Genomic DNA, 26,643 nt, shown 5'->3' with positions numbered 1-26,643 from the left:
GCCTTTTTGTTAGACTTCTGTCCCTGGAAATCAAACTGCAGGGTCAAACCTCACATCTTCAACACAGCTTCAATCCCCGGTTTTGTATGCCATCACTAAAGTATTCCTAACACTTCCTACCTAGGGTAGAAAACCGAGCTGATGACAATTCCAGAGTAGGCACAGCTGCTTATGGAACCAGCAAGGATCAATGGTCTCGATGGTAACTAATTTGAATGCATCTCAGCTCCAAGTTAATAAAAGAATACTTTCTAGAATCTTTCCTGGAACTTTGAGTTACTGGCTTTTCTGACACGGCCTATTGCCAGGTTTGCCCAGAGTACACACAATGCAACTGTTTGTTTTGAGTGATTAAAAACTTGTTTGTAGAAAATGCAAAATCATACTATCTTGGTTCTGGCTGCCATACTATAATACCACAGATTAGAAGGTTTAAACACTAGGAATTTGTTTTCTCACAGCTCTGACACATTCAAAATGTTAGGGGCTGGAGTGATAGCTCAACCATTTAACATTGGGGCCAGAGGTGGGCTCCCAGCACCAATTGGGCAACTCCCAAGTGCCAATACCTTGAGCTCCAGGAGAGTCCCACACTGGCTTACAGTTTCTGTAGACACTTGCACTCATGTATTCATTCCTGCCCCACACACCCCTGTACACCAGTGATTTAAAAATATTTGTTAAAAAAACATTAAATACAAACCAAAGCACACTTGAAATCTGATGTACCCACTTTATTTTTTCTGCAACTATTGAAAAGCCCTACAATGTAAAACGAAGCCATAAAGGAAAAAAATGTATAAAAGGACAACAGTATGAATATTAGAAGAAACATAAAATTATGTGCCACATCGCTGATGCAAAAATCAAACAAACAAAAAACAAAACAAACAAAAAACAAAAAAACCCACACAGCTTTCCTCTTAAAGGGAATAAGAAGAAATTATTCTGGAGCTATTTTGAGTGACCATTGCCTGGGAACACAGATTTAAATGACCTCAAATTTCATGTTCCAAGTGGAAGCAGTTTTTATGAGGTTTTACAGAACGAAGAAACCAAGGCAAGTTTAAAGTACATTCATATATTTTACTAAAGTACATCGGAGAGGCAGGTGTAGCAAGACGAGGACAGCTTTACTATAGTCTCAGGATGCTAGCTAACTGCATTCTTAGCTTTTGGTTGACGGAAGCTAGTGGTCTGCTAAGTTAATAGATTCCAAAAGGTATTTTATCTACTAGTCACAAGATGTTAGTTCACACATAGAGGTGGCCAAGTAATGGCTGTTCTGCAATGCTAGAACTAGCCCAAGATAAGGTAATTCGTCTCTGGACCTGTAGCATTCCAAACTTTCCACTGTATACTGCAGTTATAATCCATCAGTCTCTGCAGACACAGCTTCTTTCCAGAAATTCTCCTTCACAACCGTTAACACTTTAAAAGTAAAAAATAATGGTCATACAGGTATTATTCCAAAGAGGAGAAAAAGTTTTAAAAAGCCGGTGTATACACTTTTAGATATGGAATCCTGGAAGCAGGCTGTGTTCTTTCTTTATTTTATGAGACAGGGTCTCTCATAAAGCCCTGGCTGTCCTATGTAGATCAGGCTGGATTTGAACTCATGGTGATTCACCTGCTTCTGCCTCTCCAGTGCTGGGATTAAAGGCATGCGCCACCATGCTCTGCCAGGATGATTCTCTTAAAAATCCAGACTCCAGCATTCTATAAAACTTAGTACTTCTTTTAAGAACATAAACATACACGTTTTAACTGTCCCAAACAATCATGACTTACTGGGAGGGGGAACGTTGTCTGTGTAGAACAGCAGGTAGTCAACTGTTTCTAGGGTGTCTACCCCCACCTTTTAACTTTGGACAAATACCAAATAGGATGCACTCCCTATTCAGGATTTTCCCGGCTGCCAATGGAATCGCAGACACCTGGAAGAACTCACAACATTTTCTGGCCCTGCCCCTTTCCCCAAATGTCTCTGCAGGGCTGAGGCCTTCCCCACCCTGGGGAATGTGGGGGCCGCGCTCTTTAAGAAGGGAGGCTGAACGCGGCCAGGAGAAGCGCCAGGCATGCGGCCGGGGCACCTGGGGTTTGCGGAACTCTCAGGGTGACCGCGATGCGGGGGCCGCGGCCGGACGCACCCGAGATAGTGCGAGGACCTGGGCTCAGGTAGGTTCTCGTGGCGGGACTCCAGGGCTTTCGGGAGACTCGCAGGCCGGAGGGAGAAGCCCCGTCTCTTCGGCTCGGCCACCCCAGGGCGCGGGTACCGGGCGCCCACTCCACGCCCTGAGCGTAGGCCTCGTGATGACCCGCTCGCAGCGCCGCGGCCGCGCGCGTCTCCCTCCGTGGGCCCGCCCCCCGCCGCGGCTCCACCAATCGGCGGCCTCGCCCGCGCGCCGCACCGGGTGGGCGGAGCCGCGCGGCGCCGTCGCGGCGCCCGGTCCCGCCCCCCGCGCGGCGCTCATCAGCCGCTGCGCCGCCCGCCCTGCCGCTGGCGGCGGGGAGGAGCGGAAGGCGCTGTGCCGGGACGGACGGCTGTGCCGGGACGGACGCCCGCGCCGGTGAGCCGCGGTGCAGGCGAGGCGCGCGCCGGGACGACCGCTGCCGCTCTCCATGCCTGTGTGGTGCTGCCGCTGCTCCCTGGCCGGTCATTTCAGGTGACTTCCTCCCCCTCCCCCGGGACGGCTCGGAGCCCGCTCCGCCGCGTGTGCTCCTCGGCCGCCGCCCGCTGGGCCGGCGCCGCTCAGAGCTCCGGGGACCCTACTCTTTTCTTGTTCCCTCTTCTTGTCGCTGGACCGCGAGAGTGGCTAGGCCGGTGATGAGTCGGTTGCGTAAGTGGTAAATGTGAGAATCCGTGAAGAGCCTCCTTTAAATTGTTCCCTTTTAAAAATCCGGGGACATAAGTTGCTGGCTTGAAGGGAAGTAGAGAAGAATGAGTCCTGTAGTGACTACGGATTGTGACTTACTAAGATGTTAGTCATTTTAAACCGTGGAGAGAATTGGGAAGTGGCAGTTTTATACTCAAATTATGATGAAAGTTTCCCAAGGTGAGAAGAAAAATAGTTTTAAATATGAATGAACGCTTGTGTGTTCTAGATTCAGTACAACTGACCAACACTTCAGAGAATCACAGAAAAGATCAAAAGTACTAGAAACTGGGTATTAACAGTGGGGTGAAGAAATGTTACTTTTAGTAAGGACTCCAGAACCCTGTTTTACATGTATGAATGTTACAGAATAAGGATGTGTAACACTTGGGTTTTGTTTTTTAGGTTTTTTGTTTTGTTTTGTTTTAAGAAACTGATTAAGAGTTGTTTAATAGAGGCTCATAGAGTTTCGGCGGACCATTAACTTGCGTGGAAAGGATATTAATATAACTAACCTATAAAATTCTAACATTTCCTTCATTATAAATGTGAACCACACGTCGCAGTATTTGTGACTGGCATCAACACAAATCACGGAGCTTATTATTTAATATAGATAAGTGCAATGTGTATTTAATAACTTTCACAGAAGAGGCTGTAAAAGGGATTCGAGGGGGAGAGAAAGCGCAGACTCCTGCTGTAATAGAAACAAGCTTAGTGAGTTTGTAATGAGACCAAATTCTAGATCCTAAAAGTCTTAAGTCATAGGTTGCTAGATAAATAACTTCTAGACAGATTGTAACAAACGGTTCACTCTGAGTGGTAGAAAGCAGGCTGTAGTGAAAATTTGAAGCCCTCGGAAAACTACATTCCTTTTAGAAATACCCCTCTGAAAGCCTACTAGTACACACCTTTGGAATACTGTTGAATTGTAAGGAGAAAGCTCCGAATTCATACTCTTGGGGCTATGTGGTAAATACTATATGCTTTTCTCTGTGATAAGAAACTTTGGGGAGGGAGTGAAAAGTATTTGCTACATTTTGTTGCAGGGAGAGAAGAAAGCATGCCTACTACATTATAATTGTTAATTGTATGGTCGTTAAAATTCTTCTGTTGTTAGGTCCAGGATTATTTTATTTTATTGTTTTAAAGATTGTTTGCCAACTCCTTCAGGAACGTTTCTAGTCTTGTGTGTTTCCATTCACTTATTTTTGTGTCGCTGGGGATGAAATGCAGGGCCTTGCTACCGAAGCAAGTGTTCTACCATCGAGCTGACATCTTCAGCACAAATGCTGTCTTTTGTGCAGCTTTCAAAAACAGTTTGTGATTGCATTTGGGGGTTTCTCCAAAGTGTACATCAATAGGCATTATGATAGAATTGCACGTGGATTTTTCAAGGGAGAAAACTTCACATTTCTACTCTGGAAAATAAAATGTGAGACTGCCTTGTTTGGCACATTAGAACCTTTTTTGATATGGTAGTGTCAGTTTGATAAAACCTTAAAATAGTGGTTCGAATTCCCTTAGAATTGAGGTGCAAAGGCATTTCATTTGTATTTGATTGTTTTGAAAAGTGTTGCTGTGATTGAGCTAAGTCTTTTTAATTACCAAATATTATGCCTATGCTATCTTGTTTAGAAACTTTGGACTACAATGTTTCAAAAACAAAATGGAAGGCTTCCAGAGTCATAGCAAATGTTCTTTAATGTCTGGCAGTGTGATAACATCTTTGCATGCATGCAAAATGCTGTTCTTTACTGGTTTCTTTATGTCATTTTACATATTTTGCAATTTTATTGGTGTCCTGAATAAAGGAACAGTGGATTTAAAAAAAAAAAACAAACCTCAAAATAGTTTGCCTTAAATAGAATATTCATCAAGTTGGCAATCTAGGTACAAATGAACATTGTTCATAGTCCTGAACTGCAGCACACATGTACTGAAAACCGTAACAGCAACAGCAACTTCCTAACTCAGGTGGTGCATAGTTACTAACGCACTCACGTTTCATTAGTGCTTTAGGCAAATCCAGTTAACCAGAGTTTGGGAAATGTATTGCCCATGGTTTGCCACACAGAACAATTATACTAATGACTAAGAAATGAGAAGGAGTTACCTACACCATGTAATTCATGTAAGCTAATGTACAGAGAATTTAGAGCTGCCAAACCTTTGGTTCTTTTTATCCTTAAGTCTTAGGAAATGCCCGAGTCAAACTTCTTGAGACCCACACCAAATTCAGCAGTATTTCAGAATACAAGGTTGATGTATAAGAGTGAAGTATACTTGTATACAGCAATACTGGATAATCAGAAAGTGAAATTAGCAGAACAGTTCCATAGGCAGGGCAGTGGTGGCACATGCCTTTAATCCCAGTATTTGGGAGGCAGAGGCAGGTGATATCTTTGAGTTTGAGGCCAGCATGGTCTCCAGATAGTTCTAGGAAAGCTAGGCCTACACAGAGAAACCCTGTCTCAAAAAAACTAAACTAAACTAAAATTAAAAATAAAAAAAAAAGAAAATCAAAAAAACAAAATAGTTCCACTTAGCATAAGTAATGAAACACTAAGAAAAAAATAACAAAAAAAAACCTCAGTGTTACCATAGGGATGGAAATACCTGGTGCATTCTCAGAACATCTTCACTCAAACATGACTGTACCTGGAAGGGTATTTTATGTTGATGGACTGAAAATTTGCATATTCTTGTGATTGATCTACTTACCAGTGCAGTATCATAAAAATAAACTGCCTGTTTTGTACCAGTTGATATATGGGAAGTAAAGGGACCCAGGATAGTCTCTCAAAGGTTAAAAAAACAAAGTTAGAGGACCCACCATTTTTGGTTTCAAATTTTAGTACAAAGCAGCAATAATCAAGAAAACTTGCTGCTGGGATAAACATAAGTATAAATCATGGAATGAAGTCAAAAGCCCAGAAATCATTTCATTTTTGGTGAATTAAGTCTTTGATTCGGGGCCCCATAAAAACAGGAAATGGACATTAGTCTCAGCAGTTGTGGTTCAGTTGGCTCCCCACAAAGATTCTACACAAACAAAAGAATGAACTTGTCTACTTGCACACATTGCACAAAATGAAATCAGAAAATTCTTAGATGAAAACACAGTTAACATTTGTGGCGGTGAATTATGCAGTCATCTACTACATATGATACTGAAAGCACAGCAACAGAAGAGCAGGTGCACTGGGAGTGGTCCGAACTTCAAATGCACCTAAAGAATGCCAAGAAAGTGAAGAACTAGACCATCAAGATGGTAAGATGCGCTCCTCTTCTCCTTTCCTCCTCCATCGTGCGGTGGGCTCCTGACTTGGCTTCTCACCATGTCTTCTCATAAGACTTTCAGAATCAAGCGATTCCTGGCCAAGAAACAAAAGCAAAATCGTCCTATTCCTCAGTGGATTCGGATGAAAACTGGTAACAAAATAAGGTACAACTCCAAGAGAAGACACTGGAGGAGAACAAAGCCGGGTCTGTAAGGATTCACACAATGGCAAGACAGTTTATACTGAATTGTGGGTCACCAAGCAATCCTACCACGTGGAGTTCAACATTTTAACCTGAAGACTTGGTCGTGTTTTAAGTTGGGGGAGTAGTTTGTCCAGTAATAAAATGTAGAACCTTCCAAAAAAAAAAAAAAGATGGTAAGGTGCTTGCTGCTGAGCCTGTGACCAGAGGGATCCCACATGGTAGAAGAAAATTGACTCTCAAAATTTGTTTCCTGATTTACATACACACACACCCCTGCACAAAAGTGAAACAGAACCCACAAAATAGGAGAAAATATTCACGAACTATGTATCTGAAGAAACTCGAATCCAGAACTTATAAAAAAAAACTTAAAAGATCATCTATGCCAAATTTAAAAACAGGCGAAGGATTTGGAGAAAGACAAAGAGCCAGAGAGAGAATAAATGACAAATACATGGAATGATGGTTAATATTATTAGGGGAATAAAAATCAGAGCTACCATGCATTGTTACTGGGATAATGGAGAGCTACGGGTGAGATATTTAGTTGGAGGGGATGATAATTTTAGGGAGGGCTGGAGAGATGGCTCAGTGGTTGAGTACTTTCTGTGTATCATGAGGACCTGAGCGCAAATCTCCAACAGTCTTGTTAAAACCAGGGTGTAAAGGACAAGTGCCATGTGTGCCTATGACCTATGGATTTGGGGAGGCAGGCAGGTTGCTGGGGCTTGCTGGCTGCCGGTGTAGCTCAGGATTCAGTGAATCATGAAGCAGGGTAATAAGGCAACGTGATAGAACAGGATGTCTTCCCCCTCTAGCGTCCAAGCTGCACACGGGCATACCATCACTCAACCTGTATACATCCACTGGGGACACACAGAGAATAAAAGCTAATAATATTTTTTTTCCTGAAACTAGTGTTAATTACAAAAAATTGAATATTTTGGAAAACATGGATTTATTGATGAGGACCTCACAAAAACAGCAAGTGAACATTAGTTTTAGCACGAAGTATTAGGGCAGTTTGGATCCCTGCAAACAAAAGAATATACTTGTCCACATGTTCACCAGACTCCTTAAAAGGGTGTTTAATAGGTTAAATATATCACATTAAAGATTTAAAAAAATTAATAATGCTTCCTCCATTTACCTTGGTCTTGGGCCCCTCAAATAACCTCTTCTCTTCTTTTCTTATTCTTTGATCTCCTGAAAGCCATTGATTTTTCTTCATTAGCAGAAATTCCAGAGGACATTTATTTCTAGTTGTCTTAACCTCTAGACAATGTACACGTGTGCCCGTGCACACCCACATTCAGTATGAGGGGGCAGGGGCAGATCCAGTGAAATAAAAAAGTATTTACTTAGGAATTGATAGCTATATTAAAATTCTCAAACTTCTTGAAACATCTTGACTCATGATGTTGACCTGCTCCTAATGAGTCACCCAGAATATGACTTTTAGTTTTCTTTTAAATGGAAGTGATTTGGAGTTTAAGTCATACATAGTTGAGCCATGCAGCACATTTCACAGCATTTATTTGTAGAGTTGAGAAAGTATCTGTGGGCTTATTTTTAAGTCTGGTGAAGACCTGATGAGTTTTATTAGATTTGCTTACAGGAACATGGATGAGAAGTTATTTACTGGAGCATAGCCACTTTACCAGTGGCTATACCACTGAAGAAAATCTCTCTCTCTGTCTCAGCAACATTAACTGCCTTTAGACCCTGAGTGTCTCCACCTGTTAGGTGGAGCCTCTGAGTGCCTTCCAAACCATGACAGGATGTGCCCAGTCTCATGCAGGTAGTCAGAGGTGATGTGAGCACAGAATACAGAAGTTGTGGCATCCTAACCCGTTCTCTGCCTGTTAAATCTATTTGCCCTCTTTTCAGTAATGTCCTGATGGCTGGAGGGAGTGAGGTAGATGTCCCAGGCGTGGCTGAGCACACCAGTCACTTACTTTCAGCACTTTGAACAGTTACGAGTCTCTACAATAACTGCTGCCTACCGTAAAAGAAGCTTCTCTGACCAGAGCTGACAGCAGCGCTAGTCTGTGGGCACAGTTATTTAGAAGCCAGTTTGACAAGAACATCACATCCACTTAGCCCGGCCAGGGGGTGTGTGTGGGGGGGTGCCACCACCACTTCCAGCAGCTGCAACAGAAACCAAAAACATAGTAGCTTCCCCATTAGGCCTATGACCTTCCCAGCCATGAGCCTTCTACTAACTTTACAGTACCAAAGGTGAATTTCCTCTGTGTAGAAGGCCTCAGTTTCAACCAGAAAGCAGTTTGTTGCCCCCAGAACAAACCTGCCACCATTGCAGCAGTGGGTAATCTTGCCTGGCCAGGCAGTAGTATAGCATGCATGGTCCACAGCTGAGTAGGGATGTTGACCATTTTCTCTCAGCAGCCTGCATGCCCCCTTCTGTTACTGTGAGGGCTAGCCAGACTGGATGAACCATCTTTTCCAGTTACAGCTTGAATTGTTTATCCTGTAACCACAACATGCGATATCTTCAGCAGTAGGTCTTACCATCTAGTTCTGTTGCATTGTCAACAGCAGTGTTAATTACTTGCATTATTTTGGGGGCCCTGAAGCCTTCTTGGCTATAGGTAGATAGCTAACCTCTGGGCATTGGGATTTTCACTCAACAACCTATGGGTTCTGGGAGAAGCATTATTTATCCACATAGGGTAGTGCTATTTAAACTCTTTCAAATTTGCATATGTTGGTGGAGGGGTGTGTGGAGGCCAGGGGAGGGTATTGGATACCCTTCTATATCTCTACCTTACTGTCTTTGAGGCAGAGTCTTGCTGAACCTAGAATTTGCGCTTTGGGGCTAAGCTATAGCAGCCACCAAGCTCCTGTGATCCTCCTGTCTCTACCTACCTTCAGTGCTGGGATTATAGGCAAACAGGGACTATGTCTGGTTACGGATGCAGCGATCCAAACTCAGGTCCCCATGTTGTACAGCAAGCTCTTAACTGCTGAGCCATCTCTCCAGCCCCACCCCATTTCTTAATTTTATTTTAAAATTAGCTTACTGACTATTATGTTTCTTTACGGCTTTTCCATGCATGCTTAGTTTTGCTTGACCCTCTTCCACTTCTCTCCCATCTCCCTGCTCTCCTTTCCAATGAAATGTTTCTACCTCCAGTAATTCACCCTTCTACTTTTGTGTTAGCTGTTCTAGTGTGCCCCATACCCTTTAAGGTTTATCTTCCCCTCTCATGGGTCTCTTTCTAGTTTACATGTACTCCAACATAAATGCCCACACTAAAATTAGAAGCTAGGATCCAGTTATGAGAGAGAATATATGGTCTCTGTAGTTACCAAAATCGTAGCATAATATCATTTTTATATTTCTCAGGTTTTATCTGTGGGAGTGTCAATGTTTAAGGTAAGGATGGCTGGAAAACACTAAAAGGAAGATCTGCAGCTCCCAAGACAGAATTGTGACCTTTACAACAACAGTAATATAAATGGGGTTTGGATAGCCAAATGACCAGTCGGAAGCCTGCAAAAGAAGTCGGGTTTCTCCTTTGCATGAAGAACAGACCAGAGAATAAAACGTTCAGGTTAGAGATGGTGCAGCCTAATGATCTAAGCTCGATCCCTGTGCCTCACATTGTGGAAGGAGAGAACAGACTCCCACATTTTGTCCTCTGACTTATTCAGAAGTACCATCGCATATTTGCAACCCCCCCCGCCCCACAGCATGAGTAAATAATAATAACAGCAATAATAATAATAAAAGCACAAGTTAGGCTGAACTGGGCATTGCACACCTATAATTCCAGTACCTGAGTAGTAGAGGCAAGTGGATCAGGAATTCATTGCCAGCCTCTGCTCCATACTGTGGTTGAGGACAGTCTCAGCTTTATGAAACCCTGTAGAAAAATATCTCAACAAGAGGAAAAAATACTCAAGTTTAGTGTAGTTGCCAAGAAGCAGAAATAGGAAAGCAGCAGATATATCTGGATCTAACGACAGAGGTGTGGGTGGAATGATCCTGAATGGGGTGGACTGAGCATAAACACACTCCTGAGGCAGGCTTGCATGTGAGAATGGGCTACCTTTAACAGCCATGCTAACAGGTTATCTGCTTTCCCTATGCAAGAGGACGATAAACAGCAGATTCTCTTACATCACTACTTAAGAGTTGTGCTCTAAGCAATACCTCTTGCTCACCTCTGTCATCCATTTGAGCCGCAGAGCAGCAGCCATGTGTGAGTGCATCTCCATCCACACTGGCCAGGCTGGTGTCTAGATTGGCAGTGCCTGCTGGGAGCTCCTGGACCATGGCATCTAAGCCTGATGGCCAGATGCCAAGTGACAAGACCATTGAGGGAAGAGATGACTCCTTCACTGACTTCTTCAGTGAGACAGGCGCTGGCAAGCATGTGCCCTGGGCAGTGTTTGTAAACCTGGAACCCACAGTTATTGAAAGAGTTCACACTGGTTCCTACCACCATCTCTTCCACCCTGAGCAGCTCATCATAAGCAAGGAAGATGCTGCCAATAGCTATGCCTTTGGCCACTACACCATTGGCAAGGAGATCATTGACCTTGTCTTAGACAGAATTCGCACACTATCTGACCAGTGCACAGGTCTTCAGGGCTTGGTTTTCCACAACTTTGGTGGGGGAACTGGCTCCGGGTTCACCTCCCTGCTGAAGGAGTGACTGTTGATCATGGGAAGAAGTCCAAGCTGGAGCTTCTCTATTTACCCAGCTCCCTAAGTCTTCACTGCTGTAATTGAGCCCTGCAATTCCATCCTCACCATCCACACCACCCTGGAGCACTCTGATTGTGCCTTCATGGTAGACAATGAGGCCATTTATGACATCTGTCATAGACGCCTTGACACTGAGCACCCAACCTACGCTAATCTAAATAAGTTGATAGATCACACATTGTCTTCTATCATTTCCCTCCAACTTGATGGGGCTCTGAATGTTGACATGACAGAATTCCATAATAATCTGATGCCCTACCCTAGAATCCACTTCCCTCTGACCATATACTCCTCTATCATCTCTGTTGAGAAAGCCTACCATGAACAGCTTTCTGTAGCAGAGATCACTAGTGCCTGCTTTGAGCCAGCCACCAGATGGTGAAATGTGACCCTTACTATGGTAAATACATGGCTTTCTGCCTGCTGTACTGTGGTAATATGGTTCCCAAAGATGTCATTGCTGTCATTGTCATCATCAAGACCAAGTGTAGCATCCAGTTTGTGGCATTAATTACCACCCTCCCACTGTGGTACCTGGTAGAGATCTGGCTAAGGTCCAGAGAGCTGTGTATATGCTGAGCAACACCACAGCCATTGCTGAGATCTAGGCACGCCTAGATCACAAGTTTGATCTGATGTATGTCAAGCATGCCTTTGTGCACTGGTATGTGGGTGAGGGCATGGAGGAGGGAGAGTTCTCTGAGGCCCATGAGGACATGGCTGCCCTAGAGAAGGATTATGAGGAAGTTAGTGTGGATTCTGTTTAAGGGTAGGAATATTAAATGTACAAAGGTGCTGCTTTTACAGGGAAGTTTATTCTGATCCATAAAAAGTTGTGGTCTGATCAGTTAATTTCTCTGTGGCAATGTGTGCTTTCATACAGTTCCTGACTTATGCTTTAAACATGAATGATTTGTCATAGACCCAAACTGTTCATTTCACTGATGGGTTTTAAATAAAGTATTCCCTGTCTTTAAAAAAAAGGAGGATTATAAGCATTTAGGGGCAGCTTTTTCTTTTTAGAGCTCAGGAAAGCTTAGTGTATCTAACAACTTTGTTCTATCCTGGGCTAATGTATTGGAGTTCTAAAAGAACAGAACTGATGGAATGGATATATTAAAAGGGGATTTAGTAGATGGACTTACATGGTCCAGGTAGTCCAACAATGGCTGTTTCAAACTGGGAAAGAATCAGTGGAGAATCTGAGAGCTGTTCAGTCCATGTCACTGGCAGTCTCCACAGTCCCACTCTGGCACTGAAGTCCTGGAAGACTCCTGGAGAGCTGCTGGTCTTCAGTCTATCTTGGAGTCTTGAAGAAACTGGTTCTTTTATCAGTGAAGGAATGCTGTGGCAACAGGGTAGTAGATGAACTTGCCAGCAAGATGAAGGAAAGCAGGCAAAAAGCAAGTTTCTTTCCATGTCCTTTTATCTGGGCTCCTGCTAGAAGGTGTGGCCCACATTGACAGTGGGTCTTCATGCTTCAAATAATCTGAGCAAGAAAAATTCCTCAGATCCAGTCAGATTCATAGTAGAGATTAGCTATCACAAGTGGGATCGGGCCTCTGAAGGTGACAGGGACGTGAAAGGCCTGTCTGGAATTCTTTGCATTTATCAACCCTTTACTATAGGTGTTACAGCTCTGAGGGGAAAGTCACATGTCACAACAACCTCACACAAGAAATGTATTGGGAGGGAAAAACCCAGGAGGATGACTGGGTTTTTTATAGGGTTGGGGTGGGGGGTGATTTCCAGGATGGCCTGGGATTGGAGGGATTTTGTGGCTTGGTCTTGGGCTCTCCCCCTACCCCTCAGACATAACTGTTGCTGACTAAAGATGAAAAGTAATAAGGTGATTGTACTCTGAAGTAGTCTAAAAATAACAGCTTTAACTGAGTACATTTGTTGAATGAACATGTCAGAATACCAAAACTAGTTTCTAGAGAGGCAGTTGGGAAATAAAGATTGGAAGTCAATGTTAAGGTCTTTCCTTACTTGAAAATGTGTGGACCTCATTTCTTTTACCAAAAGGCCCAGTTCTGCACAATAATCTTTCCTTAAAATATCTGTGAGTAGGACTGGAGAGATGGCTCAGCTGTTTAGAGCACTGGCTATTCATCCAGTGGACCCAGGTTCAATTCCCAGCACCTGCATGGCAGCTCACAACTGTAACTCTAGTTCCAGGGGATCTGACACCCTCACACAGACCTAAATACAGGCAAAACACCAATGCATATGAAATAAAAGTAATAAAAAAGAATCTATGACTAGTTCTGTCTTACAGGGTTTCTCTGTATTGTCCTAGAACTCACTCTGTAGACCAGTTTGGCCTTAAATTCAGAGATCTGCCTGCCTCTGTCTCCCAAACGCTGGGATTAAAGGTGTGTGCCTGACTGAGGAAAAAAATAAGTACAGGGGAAACTAGCTCTTCCTAGGCATCTCAAAGGAATTACAAAATCTCAAGTATAATCCTGTGTGTTTGGTTGGTAGAAGCAGCTTTGTGTGTGTGTGTGTGTGTGTGTGTGTGTGTGTGTGTGTGTGTGTAAGAGAGAGAGAGAGACAGACACACAGACACAGACAGCCTTGGGTCACTTGACCTACTTTTTCTAGATGGGCTCATCCACTGGCCTGGAGCTTGCCGACTGGCCTGGACTGGCTGGCCTGTGAGCCCCAGGGATCTGACAAAGTGCTCAGCCTTTTCTCTGGTTTCTGGTGACTGAACTCAGGTCCTGATGCAGGCAGGCGCTTTACCAACTAAGCTATTTCCCTAGCCTGGAAACAAGCTTACTCAGGAGTGAACTTGCTTACAAGATATTCATATGAGATAAATGGCTGCTTCAGATTTATGGACTTAAATGTTATACTTTGGAAAGCATTGTGCAACTGATAGATATTTTATTGCCTATGTAAAATGTGAGCAAAATTGGATTTTATAACACCTAAATTAACTATACTTTTACTTTTGTTTTTGTTTTTTAAAGAGACTATAGTGACTCTGAAACTGAAGGAGAGATTTTTAATTCTTTAGTGCAATATTTTGGTGATAATTTGGGGCCGAAAGTTAAAGGAATGCCATTAGTTGAAGAAACTTCTTTACTTGAAGATTCATCAGTGACGTTACCTGTGGTAATAATTGGTAAGTTACTATATTTCTTAAAGCTAGTTACTACTTTTACGGCGTTTATAATTCTGAGGTTCTTACATTGTACTGAAAAGGCTCCCCATCTTAAAATAGTAGCAGTTTGGATGTTCCTACCACAAATAACAATATGTATCTGAAGTGATGTATATGTTACCTTGATCTGATCACTATACATTGTATACACACATTAAAATGCCATACTTTTCCTCACAGATATGTACAACTATCATGTGGCAATTAATAAATATCTTAAAAGGACAAAAGACAAAAGTATAAGGAAATGCTTCTGTGAATGGAGGCAGATAATAAAGGACAGAATTATAAAGTATTAAGTTGTTTGCTATGTTAAAATAACCATTACCGCCGGGCGGTGGTGGCGCACGCCTTTAATCCCAGCACTCGGGAGGCAGAGCCAGGCGGATCTCTGTGAGTTCGAGGCCAGCCTGGGCTACCAAGTGAGTCCCAGGAAAGGCGCAAAGCTACACAGAGAAACCCTGTCTCGAAAAACCAAAAAAAAAAAAAAAAAAAAAATAACCATTACCAAGTCTTTGGAGAAGGATTGGCTTGTATGATAGAGTCCATGTTGGAATGCAATAGCTTTTCATTGAATTACTGATATTAGCCGTTAATGGTGACCAGTATTATTAGAGTTCTGTGGGGGCCATTCTGTATGTTTTATTATTGGATTTCAACCTTAGAGCTCTGTGGTATTGGTTTGACACCTGTAGACATACCTGTAAACTGAATGACGACTGTAAGTTAGTAACTCATGCTATTTGAAAGTGACATTATAGTGCTCTACTGTAATATTTATAATGACCTAAAATATAATTTCACTCCTATTCTTTGTATCATCTTAACAGATAGGATGTACAACTATTAAAATTAAGGTATTCAGTAATTCAGATTTTTAAAACTTTTGATAATTATATTCATTTAATTTCCTGCTATTTATATTTTCCATCTAGTACTCAAACTTGAGGAAGTCAGACAAGACTTGTCTCAAGATAGCATTGTCGGGGCTATTCTGAACCTTCTGCCTTTCTAAATAGTTTTAGAATAGATATTTAAAATTCTTACCTTTATTGAGTTGTTTATTGGAATTGCATTAAGTCTGTAGATCAGGTTAAGAACAGCATACAGTCATTTTGAGGCTTCCTCTCTGTGAACATGGAATATCTTTTCATCTATTTAGGCCTTTTTAAAATTATTATTTCTTTAGTCAGAATTTTGTGGTTTTCTTTATGTAGCTCTTATACATATTTTGTTAAAATTATGCTAAAATGTTTCTCTTTTGATATAAATATAAATGATAGTGTATTTTTTTTCAAATTCCACTTTTTTCATTGGTATGAGGAAGTAGTTGACTTTTGTGTATTGACTTGTATCCTTCAATCTTGCCATAATTGCTTATTCTGGGATCTTGAGAGGACACTTGAGATTTTCTATGTAGATAATCATGTCGTTGGCAAACAGTGTTTTTTTGTTTTTTGTTTTTGGAGCTGAGGATCAAACCCAGGGCCTTGCACTTGCTAGGCAAGCGCTCTACCACTGAGCTAAATCCCCAACCCTCAAACAGTGTTTTTTTTTTCCTCCTCTTCTCCAATCTGTGTATCTTTTATTTCATTCCTTCATACCATCCATCATGATGATGAGTATCTGTTTTTTGTTTTTGTAATTTTAAAACACATGTTCTTTGTCATGTTGAAGAAGTTTTCCTCTTTTGAATTTCCTGCATGTTTTTTAACTCCTGGATGCATGCTGGGGTTTGTCAAATGGCTTTTCTTGCATTTGCGGATATTACCAGTGAATTTTCTTGATTTTTTTTTTTTTTTTTTGGTTTTTCGAGACAGGGTTTCTCTGTGTAGCTTTGCGCCTTTCCTGGGACTCACTTATTAGCCCAGGCTGGCCTCGAACTCACAGAGATCCGCCTGGCTCTGCCTCCCGAGTGCTGGGATTAAAGGCGTGCGCCACCACCGCCCGGCTATTTGATTTTTTTAGAATGTCTATTTTTTTTAATTTGTGTGTGTGTCCCTGCATATATGCCATGGTACAAGGACAACTCCCAAGAATTGGTTCTCCTTCCGCCATGTGAGTTCCAGGGGTTTAACTCGGAGTGTTAAGCGCCTTTCCCTGCTAAATGGTCTCTCTGGCCCATTGTCTAATTCCACAGCAGTTGTAATAAAGAAATAGCCTATAAAAACGTGTAGTTTTCAAGAAGAGGTCATCCTAGGGAACTGCTTTTGGAAGTCAGTAGCACAGAGTTGAAGCCTTAAGTAGACACGATACTGAAAGACACTGAGAGAGAAGGCAGAGGTCAGAAGTTTGTGAATGTAGGTTTAAGGTGATTACGGAAGGAAGAACAGGTGAGGGGAAGTGCCAAGCCAGAAGAGGATCAACTTACATCATTTTCCTTTTTTAAAAAAAAAATATAGGAAATGGACCTTCAGGAATATGCCTTTCGTATATGTTATCAGGCTACAGACCATATTTATCATCTGAAGCAATACATCCAAATACAATCCTACATAGTAAACTAGAAGAAGCAAGACATCTCTCCATTGTTGATCAGGTATTATTTGTTCTATCAGTTTTAAAAGATATTTTAATGCTGAAACAAGATTAGCTTTATTTATGTAAGTATTATTTCTTTGTTGTAAATCGTTCATTCTAATTAATGCTATTTATTTTAGCTTTGTAAATATATTCTGATGTCATATCTAAATTATATTGAATATTTGAGCAAAAATTTCCAAATCCTAGTGGAGTTTTAAAAAATTTTATGTGACTGTGGTGCAGGTTTATGTGAGAACATGAGCGTGTACCTGCATGTAGGCCACAAGTTAGCCGTGGGTGTTAATTCTCAAGCTGTCCACTATGGGTTTTGAAGCAAGGTCTCTCAGGCCTTAATCTCACCTAGTAGACCAGGCTGCCTAGCCGGTGAGTGGGAGAAGTCCTCCATCTCCACCTCCACAGTGCTGTGGTTATAAGCATGGTCCACCACACCTGGCTTTTACCATGTGGCTTCTAGTGACCAGACTCAGGTCCTGGTGCTTGTGAGGAAAAAGCCCTGTCGTGACTGAATATTCCTGGGAGCCCTGCTGGAAAGGATTGATATGTTCTCTGTGCTGAAATCAGTTTGGGAAGTGCCACCTTTTACATCCTAGTTGGCATTTGTATGACAAAGGTATCTTCAACTCTTATAAGGATTTTTTTTTTAAAGCTTTGTTTTAAATCTAAACATTGTTTATATTCATTTTGCCAAGGAATCTCGTATGAATGAGCTCAAGGAAAATATATGTTCTCTAACTCTGGAAACTACTGAGTTGGCATGTCCTTTATTAACATAATTGCCTTGACTTTTTAGGCTCACATTTTTGGTTTTTTTGTTTGTTTGTTTTCTCTTTCATTCAGGACTTAGAATACCTGTCTGAGGGTCTGGAGGGCCGATCATCCAATCCAGTGGCAGTACTTTTTGACACACTTCTTCATCCAGATGCTGACTTTGGCTATGACTACCCATCCATTCTGCACTGGAAATTGGAACAGCACCATTATATCCCTCACTTAGTTCTTGGTAAAGGCCCGCCTGGTGGGGCATGGCATGTAAGTATGTTTTTCACATTTTGGTGTATATTGAGGTATTTATTATATTTTTGCCTTAATAAAACCAACTTGATTTTTGTTTGTTTTGTTTTGTTTTTATTCTATTCTCTGTATAGCCCTGGATGTCCTGGAACTCACTCTGTAGACTAGGCTGACCTCAAACTTAGAAATCCACCTGCCTCTGCCTCCCAATTGCTGGAATTAAAGGTGTCTCCATTATGCCCAGCTTACAACTTGAGTCTTTAGCATACACTAACTATAGGTAGTTAAGCCAGATTTTTGTTAATGATAGTCTTTGAATAAGTGTGTCTGTGTACTACCCTCTAAATTGTATAGAAAAAAAATGAAGGGTACATTTTTCATAATAAATTAAATTTCCTTAATTTAGAGCTTAGAAAAATTTCACAGGGTGTTTTGAAAACCAGTGTTTATTACTTCCATATATTTTTCTTTCTGTTTTTTAAAAAGGAAATATTTATTTTATTTTATGAGTATGAATTTTTTGTCTGCATGTATGTCTGTGCAGTATGTGGGCACCTGGTGCCCACAGAAGCCAGAAAAGGGTGTCAGTTCCCCTGGAACTGGACTTACAGATGGCTAGGAGCTGCCATGTGGGTGCTAGGAACCAAACCCTGGTTCTCTGGAAGAACAAACCTGTGCTCTTAACCACTGAGCCATGTCCCCAGCCACTATTTCCATGTATTTTCAAGATTTTAAATGAAAATATTGTAAACAAAAGGTTTAATTTGAACAAAAGACATTTCTCACAGTTCCGGAGCCTGTAAAACCCTGGCTAGAACCCAATTTCGTGATTGTCTTAGTGTTCTATTTCTGTGAAGAGACATGAGCAAGGCAACTCTTAGAGAAGAAAGCATTTAATTGGGGGCTTGCGTACGGTTTCAGAAGTTTAGTCCATTGTCATCATGGTGGGGAGCATGGCAGCATTCAGGAGTGCTGGAGGAATAGCTTAGAGCTACATCTGTATCCACAGGTAGCAGGCAGAGAGAGCATGACATTGGGTCCAGCATAGGCTTCTGAAACCTTAGAGCCCACTCCCAGGGACATACCTCCTCCTACGGGCCACACCTCCTAAACCTTCCAAATTGTTAAGCAAACTAAGCATGCAAATATATGAGCCTGTTGGGGGCCGTTCTCATTCAGACCACCACAGCAGCACGCGAGTTTCCTACCCTTTAACCCTTTGTCCTGTGCTGCTGCTCTTGCCCTTCAGTCTTGCTCTTTGGTGAGGATGTGTTGAAATCTCCCAACAGGCAATGGTGAATGACAGTCTGCAAGTAGAGCTGCCAAGCAGGGAAACTTGTTTATGCTTTGTATCCATAGACAGATGGATACATTAGCCTAGGCTGGCCCTGAACTCCCAGTGAGGCAAAGATGACTTTGAACTTCTGCTTGGAATTACAGGTGTGTCCCACCATACCTAGTTTATGGGGTGCTGGGGACAGAGCACAGCTATGTGTATGCTAGGCAAGTATTGTTATCAACTGTGCTAAAGCCCCTATCTCTATATAGATTTGTGTGTGAGAGCAAGCAGTGTCTGACCTCAGCCACTCAGACCGCTGTCTCAAATGCACTAGTAATCACCATAAATCACACTGTTAGGATAAACTTACATGGTCACAGAGGCAGAGTATTACCCAAGGCTCAGGTATGCAAATACACACTCATTAAGTAGAAGATACCAAAGGCTTAGAAATCATCTGAGAGGCTGTGCAGAGACTGGCCATTTTTAGAGATGTAAAACCTTGAACCAGCCTTGCAGAGTCCAACACTTCTTACACAGGGTTCAGTTTCTTCTAATTCCTTGACGGACATTGATGTTCTTTTTCATTATTAGGCTGTCATATCAGTTTATATTTTGCCTGGAATATTCTCCTTTTCTAACGGTACACTCCTCAAAACCCATTTGCATCTTTTAAGAGGTACCACTTCACATATTCTTGGTCAGTACTTCTGTCACTTTTGCCCCTTTCAGAACACTGTTATCCCAGTGACAGCAGGCATTCATGGTATATACATTACATAGGGGAGTTAAAGGCCAGATTGGCAAATATGAGACCTTATGTTAAAAAATTACGTAAATGGGGCTGGAGAAATGGCGTAATGGTTAAGAGCACTGACTGCTCTTCCAGAGGTTCTGAGTTCAATTCCCAGCAACCATATGGTGGCTCACAACCATCTGTAATGGGATCTGATTCCCTCATCTGGTGTGCGTAAAGACAGGTCACTTGTATACATAAAATAAATAAATATAAAAATTATAGATGTTATCTTTTAAAAATTACATAAATAAATAAACAAACCAGATACCCGAGACCCTGTCTCAAAAATTATACAAGTGACTGAATAAAATGTATTATAATATGCCTCTTCTCAGTGCTGGGCTGTGTAGAACCAGGGCAAGTTATGAGAATAAGAGCTGAATGGGCTTGCTGGTGAGTGGGTAGGTGCCTTGGCCCTTGGCTTTTTTGCTTTCTTTTGAGCGAAGTAGGTTGAGAAAGCTTGAGAGGTTTACTTCTTTAATGATAACACTAACCCCAGTGCCAAATCTGTTTCTCAGGCAACCACTGCTTATTTTTCTATTTTTAGAAAGTGATTATATTATATCCAGCCTAGACCAGATTTCAAATTATAATTGATAGAGAAAAGTGGTTTTCTAATTTAAAAAAAATCTATAAAAATTACCAAGAGGAATAAACAAAATTTTGGAAATTAGTGAACATTTTTCTTTTGTTTAAGAAGTAACAAATGCTGCTTTGTTGTTTAACATGCATATCTTAATTATCCTGATCAGAGACCAAAGCCAGTGCTGTAATTTGTTTCATAAATGTATAACTAAAGGTAACACCAAGTGGTGAAAATGTATGAAAGTCTTATTAGGGTGAAGTTTCAGAGGAAATGCATTATAAGTGGGAAAACATAAGATGCTTTTATTTCTGAAAATGGGTTAATTTACTTACTAGGATTAGCTCCAAGTGCACCTGCTTTTCTGTCATGTGACTGTTACTGTTTGTGTCTGAAAACAAAATCCATAGTGTTTATATACCACTCTTTCTTTTGGACTCTTGTGAACATATTTTATATAATATGAATGTGTATATAAAAAGACGTGTTAGCTTTCACCAGGTTAATATTGCTTCATTGCATTGTTTTAACTGTACTTTCCAACTAGAATATGGAAGGCTCTATGTTGACAATCAGCTTTGGAAATTGGATGGAGCTACCTGGACTTAAATTTAAAGACTGGATGTCTAGCAAACGAAGGTAAAGATCAAACTATAGTAAAATTTTTTGATATGTGAAGAAAAGGGGGCTGTGAGAAATTTCTGCAGTGTCTGTTAATCCTATATTAGATAAAATAGAAATACATTTCTTAAATAAAAATTCTTTTGTGAAACAGTGATTATGAGCTAGTTTCCACTTAGGATGCTATAATGCTTTGTGTACGTAAAGAACTGTTTACAGGGGCCCTCCTGTAACCTTGTTAATCAGAATTTATCTTTGATATTAAATCACTCTGTTACTTTCTACGTATGAATTATTTCTACCTGTGCAGCTACCTATGCATTATTTTATCAAACTTGTGTCAGTTTTTTAATGGGTATCTATCTATTTGTTTATACTTAGTGTATACCTAACCTAAAGTGGTTTGGTTTTGTTTTAGTTTGGTTTTTTGAGACAGAGACGCTCTACATAGCCTTGGTTGTCTTGGAACTCACTATGTAGACCAGACTGATGTAGAGCTCACAGAGATCTGTCTGCCTCTGCCAGGATTAAGTCCTCAGGAATTAAATGTGAACACCACATCAGGTGTTTATTTTTGAAGAGTGAAGAGTAGTGTATTATGATTGGTCATTGAGAATGATAAACTAAAACATGGGATGTGGCTACTTGAACATGAAGGCAAATATTTAATTATAAATACTTTAAGTAGGACTGAGAAATTTCTTCTTGTAAGAATACAAGTCTTACTCATTTTGGGGGAAAGAACATAAAATTCAAAAGGAGAAATGTAAAAAGCCCTATCATTTTCAGGTACATGTATAAACTAGATATGAATTGCTAATGCAGAATATCTAATTTTACTAATGGAAGTAAGTTAAAGCAGGAATTTACTTAATCTTTGTTAGAATAGAGATGTAAAGTTTGAGTAACTGACTTCCTGCTAGGTAGCAACCATGTTTAATCTGTAGAAATTTTCCTTAATTCTAAAATATTTGAGATCTAGATCATGATGAGTTTAATTAAGATTAAATCTTCAGGGGGCTGGAGAGATGGCTCAGTGATTAAGAGGACCCAGGTTCAGTTCCCAGCACACGGTGGCTCACAGTCATCCATTATTCCAGTTACAAGGGATCCGATACTCTCCTGACAAGCATGTGCACCAGACTGGTATTTGGTGCACATAGATACACGCAGGTGAAACACTACTAAAACATAAAAAACAGAGCAAAAAGTAAAATTTTGAAACATTCACTTTAGACTTTTTAAAATGGAAATATGTAGAGGTTGAAAATTTGAAGTTGCAAAATCAGTCAAGTTGTTTGAATTTATTTGATAATCATATTCTTAGGTTGTTCAAATGAGTAGCAAAAGGGAAAGGGTTTGCTTTTATTTCTACTCAGAAGTGTTTGTCATTCTGAATTTCACAGAAGATTAAAGGTGTGTGCCACTGTGCCCAGCTTTGTGCTGGGATCTTAACTTGGGCACTGTTAGTTGCTGAGTCATCTGTCTAGCCCCCTGTACAGTAATTTGTTAATGTTGCATCTAAATTACAGTAGTAAGATAAAATAGGCTGATCTTTCAGATATCTACATTTTAATCCATTTATTAATTGAAAGCTCATCAAGCATGTCCCTTCTCACTTGCTTCCTTTGATCCCCTAGACAGTTGACTTGTTTTCCTGCCATATACGCATGCATAAATGATCTATGTACCTTGTTAAAATCTAGGACCCACAAATGAGATTGGCTTCATTCATTTAATATGGTGTCTCCATTGCATATATTTTCCTGTTGCATGACTTTTATGTCTGCGGGGTAGCGTCGGGGAGCCATTGTTTTTATATGTTCTGTTTCCTTTACCTGATTTCTGTGCTGGACACTTAGGTTGGTTCCATAGCTTTAGGTTGTAACTAGTAATGAAATAAGCACTGATGTGAAGATAATCTCTGTGATATGCTGACCTGAAGTCCTTTGGGAAAATAAATACCTGAGTGCTATAACAGATGTCATGAAAGATGTGTTGGTTTTTTTTGAGGACCCTCCATACAGATTTCCATTGTCACTCAACTAGTGTGTATCCTTTATCAGCAGTAATCCCTTTCACCCACATCCCTGCTGGCATCTGTTTTCTTAATGACTGCCATTCTGACTAGGGTGAGAAAATGTGAGAACATACGAGGGTAATTTTTATCTAACGTCGTCTTGAAAGAGCTAAGATATAAAAGCTTACTAGCTAGGAAAGTAATCCGAAACTGAAAATGGTCTCCTCATAGGGTATTTTCCTTTTTCATCTTACAGGAACTTGAAGGGGGACCGTGTTATGCCAGAGGAAATAGCTCGCTACTACAAACACTATGTAAATGTCATGGGTCTTCAGAAGAATTTCCGAGAGAATACTTATATAACCTCTGTATCAAGACTCTACAGAGATCAAGGTGATAGTAATGGTAGTCAAGACAGAGATATTTCAACAAAGCATTTACAGAACCAGAAGTCAAAATTTATCAAGAGAAACTGGGAAATCAGAGGCTACCAGCGAATAGCAGGAGGTTCTCATGTTCCCTTTTGCCTGTTTGCTGAGAATGTAGCTCTTGCAACCGGAACGTTGGATTCTCCTGCCCACCTGGAAGTTGAAGGGGAAGAGTTGCCTTTTGTGTTTCATTCAATGCCTGAATTTGGAGCTGCTCTAAACAAAGGAAAATTGTGTGGCAGACCGGATCCAGTGCTGATTGTAGGTTCCGGCCTTACTGCAGCTGATGCAGTACTGTGTGCTTACAACAACAATATCCCTGTGATCCACGCATTTCGCAGACGAGTAACTGATCCAAGCTTAATTTTCAAACAGCTTCCGCAAAAGCTGTATCCTGAGTATCACAAAGTCTATCATATGATGTGTACTCAGTCATACTCTGCAGACTCAGATCCTTTATCTGATTATACCAGCTTTCCTGAGCACCGTGTGCTTTCCTTTAAGTCAGACATGAAATGCATTCTTCAGAGCGTCTCTGGATTGAAGAAAGTATTTAAGCTGTCTGCAGCTGTAGTCCTAATAGGTTCTCATCCTAACCTGGCGTTTCTGAAGGAACAGGGGCGTTACCTAGGCCGTAACTCAAGCCAGCCAATAACATGCAAGGGTAACCCCGTGGAGGTTGATGCGTACACCTATGAGTGTGTGAAAGAAGCCAACCTTTTTGCTTTGGGCCCTTTGGTTGGAGACAATTTTGTTCGATTTTTAAAGGGAGGGGCATTGGGTGTTACACGCTGTTTGGCTACAAGACAGAAGAAAAAGCAGCATTTGTTTGTTGAAAGAGGAGGAGGAGATGGGGTAGCTTAAGGAAGGTTTACAGTAATTTAAATGGACGCTTACCCATTAAAGATTTTTAACAGTGGCTTGCAGTGTATTGGCTTGAATGAACTGGGAGGGCCTCCGCTGTCACTCTTCCAAAGTTGGCAAAGCTTGGTGTCCCAAGTTGTATTAAAGTGTATCAAAAGTGTCACTCAGACAAATCCAAACACTGCCAACTTGGTATCCATCATGCTTTCAGTTAACTAGAATGCTCTTTTCTAACTTGGCATTTATAAAGCCAGTCATTAAGACAGCAATCATACTTAATTCATATTGGGTTACCTACTGCTTGAGGGATGTCCAAGGGCCAGCAGCATCAGCTTCCTCTGTAGCTCATTAGGAATTTAGGCTGACTGCACTTCCATAAGATCCCCAAGGGTTATGTATTCATTGAATGCAGTTTGAAGTCCACTGGCCTAAATGAACATGGGCTGTAAAGTATGTATGCTGGGGTAGGATAGGAGGAAGCATTTTCAACTCAGGTTTTATTTATTTTGAAATTATCAGTTATATAAACCTAATTTATTACCAAGTATGATGGTCTTTAAAAATATTTTTACTGTTGAAACATAGGTAAGTATTTGATATCCTTACTTTCTCGTAATTTAACATTTTAATAATGCTGACATCCAAGAATCCACCAAGGTACTTTTCAGAGATTTATTCTGTTTAGCCACCATAACATCTAATGAATCTGATTTGCAATTCAATAAATTGTGGACGGAACTACTTATCCTTGTGTGAATATTGAGTTAATTTCTATTAATGAAACGAAGATTTGGGGGTGTGGTAAGTACTAAAATTAGAATACTGTTTGGATATTGTCAGAATTATTAAAGGTTAATGTGGAAAATAAGATTGTGACCTTTTCCATTCTCACAGTGATTATCTTGAGATCTGTAACAGTATTACAGGAAATGCCAAAGCAGCTCACACTGGTTATTAGATTTAGTTCCTCTAATAGTCTTGATTGAATTTTCATACAAAGTGTGAAATGTGTTAGTGCTAAACAACAAGTCTTCAGAATTCTTTGGAAATTGAGTTTTTCAAAGTCACGCCCCCCCCCCCCCCCATTTTGGGGGATATAATTTTATCTAGAATGTGCTCACTGAATGAATTTGTTTTCAGTTCCTTAAAGTAGTAGACTACCTACCACTGAGAGCTTTCCTGCTGACTGTAATGCAGAGTGCTCCGTTCACTGACCATAACTCACTTTCAGTGTTGTTTATATTAATTTGTTTCTAACAATTGTTTCAGATGAGGTTTTCAGTCCTGATAACTATTAACTGTTTTGTAACTGTGAAATCTGCTTTAGCTCCTTATTAAGATGTAACTATTTTCAGAGCAGCGTCACACCTTTTGAGATGATCCATCTGACTATACTTCAGCAGCCTCTTCCTTGCCTGTGTTCAAGCTCTGGGTTGGAGTGATGTTTTTCTGTAATGTCTTTTGCCACCTGAAAATGACAGTATTATACATGTAATTTCTGAGGCAAATAAGACCAGTTGGCATTCCCTTCTATCTCTGGAGACTGTTTTAAACTGAAACAATAGCAATTGGGTGTGTGTGCGTGTGGGAACTTAAGCATTTTAAGAATAAGATGCCAGAGAAATTCAGTAAGTCCTTAAATAAACCTGCTATATGAACGCCTCCAATAAAACTCCACTTCCCACACGCCCTTAGTACTAGCTGTCCTGTAGATTATCACAGTCAAGCGTTAACTCTGATGTACTGTCCCCCTGTACTCTTAACAAATGATTAATTTCTTTGCCAAAATCCCATTTACTTTTTAGTATTCGCTTACTAGTATTTTAGTTCATCTTTTTTTTTTTTTTTTTTTTGGTTTTTCGAGACAGGGTTTCTCTGTGTAGCTTTGCGCCTTTCCTGGATAGTTCATCTTTTTTAATGAACTAAGTACCTGACTATTCTAGCATGTGAGCAACTCCTTATTTTATGTGCAAAATAGACCATACTTAAAATTGTTCAAAGAATGCTCATAAAGTAATCTGGTGGGGAGTAAAAGCAAATAATACAATAAATACACAAGGCAGCAGAGCCAAGTGAATCTCCCTGGAACCCCTAAGATGCACATGGGTAGTACTTTCCTATGAATAAACATGAGAACATCAGTATGTGAGAAAGATTTTAAAATGTGGATGTCTTAGTTATATTACTATTGCTGTGCTAAAACATCATGACCAAGGCAA

The 26,643-nt window shown here is 40.7% G+C and overlaps 2 protein-coding genes and 1 pseudogene across 3 annotated transcripts; all 3 read left to right on the top strand.

Moving 5' to 3' along the window:
- Positions 1-745: 745 nt before the first annotated feature.
- Osgin2 (oxidative stress induced growth inhibitor family member 2) lies at positions 746-25,169 on the top strand. 2 transcript variants are annotated; one of them, XM_052716797.1, is made up of 6 exons: positions 746-2,178; positions 14,082-14,236; positions 16,678-16,814; positions 17,657-17,848; positions 21,039-21,130; positions 23,389-25,169. In XM_052716797.1, exons 1-6 carry the CDS (start codon positions 2,126-2,128, stop codon positions 24,422-24,424), a joined length of 1,665 nt encoding a protein of 554 aa, XP_052572757.1. In that variant the 5' UTR covers positions 746-2,125; the 3' UTR covers positions 24,425-25,169. The 2 variants fall into 2 exon arrangements, with proteins under 2 accessions (XP_052572757.1, XP_052572759.1); XM_052716799.1 differs by lacking the exon at positions 746-2,178 and adding an exon at positions 2,481-2,666.
- Positions 2,680-10,666, top strand: LOC128096804 (60S ribosomal protein L39-like). The gene has a single exon (XM_052716800.1). The coding sequence runs from the start codon at positions 6,218-6,220 to the stop codon at positions 6,371-6,373; it is 156 nt and encodes a 51-aa protein (XP_052572760.1). The 5' UTR covers positions 2,680-6,217; the 3' UTR covers positions 6,374-10,666.
- On the top strand, positions 10,667-14,064 carry LOC128096803 (tubulin alpha-1B chain-like; annotated as a pseudogene).
- Positions 25,170-26,643: the final 1,474 nt, after the last annotated feature.

This window comes from Peromyscus californicus, unplaced genomic scaffold (assembly GCF_007827085.1).
Source record: "Peromyscus californicus insignis strain IS unplaced genomic scaffold, ASM782708v3 Scaffold_5__1_contigs__length_169319896, whole genome shotgun sequence".
Lineage (NCBI taxonomy): Eukaryota > Metazoa > Chordata > Mammalia > Rodentia > Cricetidae > Peromyscus > Peromyscus californicus.
This window is presented reverse-complemented; position numbering and strand designations above follow the sequence as displayed.